This window comes from Esox lucius, chromosome 18 (assembly GCF_011004845.1).
Source record: "Esox lucius isolate fEsoLuc1 chromosome 18, fEsoLuc1.pri, whole genome shotgun sequence".
NCBI classification, from domain to species: Eukaryota; Metazoa; Chordata; class Actinopteri; order Esociformes; family Esocidae; genus Esox; species Esox lucius.
In genome coordinates, this window is record NC_047586.1 from 17,602,998 (window position 1) to 17,608,290 (window position 5,293).

General features: G+C 38.5%; 1 protein-coding gene across 1 annotated transcript; it reads left to right on the top strand.

The window, feature by feature from the left end:
- The first annotated feature begins 3,523 nt into the window (after positions 1-3,523).
- On the top strand, positions 3,524-5,016 carry zgc:112001 (uncharacterized protein LOC550384 homolog). Its single transcript, XM_010882292.5, has one exon. The coding sequence runs from the start codon at positions 3,809-3,811 to the stop codon at positions 4,694-4,696; it is 888 nt and encodes a 295-aa protein (XP_010880594.1). The 5' UTR covers positions 3,524-3,808; the 3' UTR covers positions 4,697-5,016.
- Positions 5,017-5,293: the final 277 nt, after the last annotated feature.

The window sequence follows — 5,293 nt, forward strand, 5'->3', positions numbered from 1 at the left end:
GTCTCCTCAACCCTCAAACAGGGCTTACCCTCAAACCCTTTAAGCATAGCTATATTTGAGACGGAGATCTAAGAAATTGAATAGAACGTTTTTAGTTATAGATTTATTACCGACCAGTTTATGGTTAATCATCCATTATGACACTGACTGTAACCTTTTTTAAAAGTTCTCTGCTCAAAAGTACACATTCCTATGATTAACATAGCTGAGTAATGCTAATATATGTCAACAATGCATGCTGGCACATTTATCTGCATTTTGTAGTTATCAGTTAGCAAGCAACATGTAAAATTAGTTGAAGAAATCAGTTTAGACTACAAATCCAACACAACAGTGCTATCGTTAAACAAAACATACAACTTTTACCCAATGAGCCACACTGTCTCAATCCCTGTTACTTGACTGGCATATTGCCTTTTCTGTCTTCCAAACTCAGCTATATAAAACGTCTGCTATTTTGCTGTTAGTTACCCCAAGCAGCTAGCTATCTAAAACAAACGGTTATTGTATGGACGACCATCTACAGTAATCTTCGTACAAGACTACACTTTGGTTCCATTAATTTATGTTCTGTTGCCCACGTTATTTCAGCAAAAATGTAATGGCTTGGGTAAAAGTTGCATTCCTTTTGTTTAAATAGCACAATGGTTGAAGACACAGTCTGCCACATACAAAACCATAGATCGAAACCAGCCAGGGACAACATTCATTCCTTCTAAACGCGGTCTGGCTGAACTAGGCTTGCCTGGATCCTTTTTCTAGTTTGCTTAAATTAATGCAGCAGTTTCTTGTAACTGTCTATCAGTTACTTAGATCGACTGGAGCTTTGCCCACTCTTTGCAGTACAGCTTCAACTGTATCATGTTCAAGAGCTTTCTACCATGCACAACCCACTTTAAGTCCCCCTACAGCACTGACAGGATACAGATCCGGGTTTTAACTTCCATAACCCTCAGTTTCTTCTTTTTGAGCCATTCTTGTGTGTTTTGGATAATGTTCCTGTAGTAAAATCCATGTCCAGTTCAGCTTTTTTATAGCTTGCCTCACAATTTCCTCTGGAATTATCCAGTAAAATATGGAATTCATGGCTGACGTAATGACAGCAAGTAGGACTGGCCCTAAGACAGAAAAGCAGCCCCAAACCATAATACCATCATCCCTTTGCTTTATGTTTGGTATGAGGTTCTTCTGTTCAAAGGCAGTGCTTCATTTTTGCCAAACACGGCATCAGGCATTGTAGCCAAACAACTCCACTTTCAACTAATATATCCAGAGAACATTGTTCCAGTAGTTTTGTCTTTACGCAGGTGTTGTCTGGTAAATGTGAGTTATGTCCCGATATTCTAAGAGCAGAATCTTCTTCGCCCTTCCTGAACTCCCATGTAGGCCAAGTTTATGCAGTCGCCTTCTGACAGTTGGCTGACGCACATCAACATTGGGGCAAGAGTGGCTTGAAGAAACCTTCATGTTAAAACAGGTTTTGGCTGGGACAACATCTTATATGTAGACTGCCAGTGGCCTGGAATTTTCTCAATATGTGGATGATCTGTAAGACAGTACTTTGAATTGTTTGTACTTGGAATTGCTTGGAAATGACTTTGTAACTCCACCCTGTCTCATGGTTACATTCTTCTTAGGGCCTTGGATAGGTATTTTGATCACAGTGTAATGTTTCACTGGACACCCATATGGTTGACCAAAACAGACCAACTGCGATGCACCTAGCTCTAATTTTAGCCATTTTATGTGATGTAAACTTGGGCATGATCACTTTTCCCGTAGGGCTGGGTGAAATCAACAAAAATCAGTATTGCGATAAGTGGACCCAATTACCTCTAACAATATATATCGCAATACATTTGTGTTAAAAAGGGCTGAGTATAATTGTGCCATATTTCATTGCAGTTTAGACATTCTGCTAACTAAATTATTGTAATTAACATTAAGCAGTAACAAGATAACAAATATTGCTATCAAGGTAATTGGGTCCACTTACTGCGATACAGATTTCTGTTCATATCACCCAGCCCTAATTTCCCACTTAAGGAAATTGCATTTTTTTGATTTGCAATATCAGATAAGATGCAGGTTGATACCATTTGTGAATAAAAATAGCAAGTATAATTTGAAAATAAGAATGTAACTGCAAAAATAAACAAATCTGTCACAGGGAAGAAAACAATAGAGGTTAGTTTGTGGAGTGTAGAACGTTTCAGTTTCAATACAAGAATGACGATGCTAATTATTCTCTCTGGCTGGACAATGACCCTTATAAATAATCAAAGTTAAGAGGAAATTTACCAAAAAAATGTTTTGTACAAATGATCGCTTTGCCCCAGGCAACCACAAGGCCACCCTGCTGATTTATTTTTTTTTAACCACAAAAACAATTCATGGCAAATCCCATAATTTTACTAGTAAAGTTATAATCTAGTCACGTTTAAATTGTTTGCGATGGACAAAATAGAAGCAATGCTATTTGTGCGGCTACATTGCAGCTATTCTACTCAGAGCACAATTGGTAAAACTATTTTCTACAGGCGCCTGCGTAGTAGCACTATACTGCGGAGGGAAATTGCACAAGATGTTCCAAATTACGGTTCTTTTGGCAGCAGGATTGTATGCTAGTTGCACAATCACGTGTTATTTTCCTCCAGAATAAGAGTCCCTCAGCAAAGCAATGCTCAGCTTTGTGAAAATATACACACATTTGATTTCCATTCTAGTGCAATGTGGATCTTATTATTACAATCACATTTTTAAATAAATGGACAATTGAGAATGTGGTTGTTAATACTAGCAACAATATTTCCCCATTGTCTATACTTCAATAAAATAATGGATTATAAGCTTGGCTTAGAGTTCAAATAATAACTTTTCTTCCACTACAAGCCAATATATTATAAAAATAGGCTGTGCCCTGGAATAGGCATTCCACAAAACCAATATAAGTATTCTTACCTGACCTGACTAAGAAATCCTAGCTACAGTTTTATCTGGGAAAAGTCCAACAATTTAAAAGTAATATACATTGTAAAAGAAATATTATAAGCATGTTTCTTTCTGTCTTTTCTCCATGCTATACAGAATAAGTATTTATTTCACTGAAGATCCAGAAACTTTTCATAATTATCAGCATCCTACTTATGACCATATGAAGTGGCACTGATGGTCTTATTTGATGTCCTGATAATCAATTACCAGTGAAAAAAGCCAATAGAATAGGATGATCCCGAAAAACCCAAAACATTTATTTAGGACCCAACATCTCTGCATTACTACATTTCAGAACATCGGAGATTAAAATACATTGAATAAAACACAAAATAACATCATTTTAGTGTTAGACAACACAGCTTATTGCATGGAAACTCGTTACTGGAATTAAAGTTATTTTCCCCCGAGAAAAGACGGATCTGAAACCACGGCCAATATCTTGGGCGCGTCTACTTTGAAGTTATTTCAACGAGGGCTTTTATTTAGAAGGCTTCCCCAAGCCATCTAAATGTGACGTCATCTTTTGTGTCGCTAGCAGAATAGTGTGCTCCTACTTCGACACGGTTGAGATGTGTCTGTCTCCGGGTGGGTAGGTGTTGTGTCCGAACCTGTGCTGATTATGTGTGACTGTAGAGTGTATCTGAATGTATTTAGACGATTAGGCAAGCCTACATATCCGATACAATCATTTCAGCCTAATACCACGGACAGTATGAACGATTCTATATTGTATAAATACAGTACATTACGCATGGACTTCCGCGGTCTCATTGAAGGACATTAGGAGAGCAACTGGACATCAGACCTCATCATGTCTACGTCGGCAACGAACAAATCCGGTACACTCCTTAAGGACAAGAAATGCAAGCAAAGGAAATTCCAATCATTTCTTTTCTACCAGGCGGTGCGGGACCTAAAGCCTGTTTGGATGTTGGAAGACATGCGGACAATGGAGACGTTTTACTGGGAAGAAGATGCAAGCCAGAGATCATACACTCCTTCAGAAGCATTACTGTACGCTATCGTTCATGACCATCAAGCCTACGCTCAATACTTGCTTAGTCACTACACTGATGAAGCGCTGGCAATGCCCGGCGAGCGCTTTTGTTGCTGTCCATCCTCGGCTCCACATTTGGCAATGACTGTCAGGTATGACAGGCGGGACATACTGGGTCTCATATTGCAAGAATCGCATCGACTACCAAGTCTGCGATCTTATATGAACCCAGGCGGATGTTTTCACATGGAGGACGGTAAAACCCCACTACATCTAGCCTGTGAGCTCCTGCGATCAGAGGCAGTTATTCTTTTACTGGGCAATGGCGCCTCGCCACAGGCGGAGGATCACAACGGTATGACGCCACTTGATGTGATTTTGGAACAGCTGTGGGACTCAAAAGTGAACATTGGTCCCAAAAAGCTTTGTCTTGACAACTTGTTAATGTTTATGCCCGAGATTCGATTCAAAATGAAGAGTGCGCTCGAAGGAGACCCTGTTTGTTGGTCTAAAGTTCTTGGCGAGGACACATTCAAATATCTCGTTGGACAGAAACCAGCTCCACTGTTTCTCATTGCTATGCAAAAAATTCTGAGGCTGCTTCCCCCAGAGCAATTCCCTAACAGCCTGGACGAGCTTCCCATACCATCCTCGTTGAAACCACTACCTTGCAAACAGCTTGGGCAGCTGAAAGTGTTTTAAACTTTTGAAATACATTTTAGAACTGTCTTAACTTGATGTATTTATTGACATATAATATTGTTTTAGCATGACTGATCGAGGTGTGATGAGCATGTAGGTCGTTTGTATAATTTTATCAATTTAAATCCCTGTATGAAATCAGGAGACTATATGAATGGGTGCTAGTCCTGATCACTTCTGTGATTCAATATCAATATGAAATTGGAGATATTTGTGGAAATTGTGTTTAAAAAAAAAAAAAACTTTCTATGAGTTGTATGCAAATGTCAGATTGGAGTGTACAGTAGGCTATAACAATATATTTTGTTCCAGCGCAGAAAGTTACGCTTTTGTAGCCTAATGAATATATACAAGTTGTTATCAGTTTAAAATGATTACCTCAAATATGTATCTTATGAGAATTGTGATCTAGGACCTTTTTAACATTAAGTGCTGCTAAAAAACAATTAAGCTCCTCCAGTAACAACATTCCCCATAATTAACAATATCAAGAAAAAAATAATAAACCTTTACAAACTAATACATTTACATCAGTTTCTTCTCATCAGGCTTTTATCATTTAAAAGTAAAGCCAGGTGTTTCACCCACTGATGAACA

Bases quoted from the DNA above. Each gene is read 5' to 3' on its own strand.
- zgc:112001 (XM_010882292.5), top strand. From the start codon at position 3,809: ATGTCTACGTCGGCAACGAACAAATCCGGTACACTCCTTAAGGACAAG.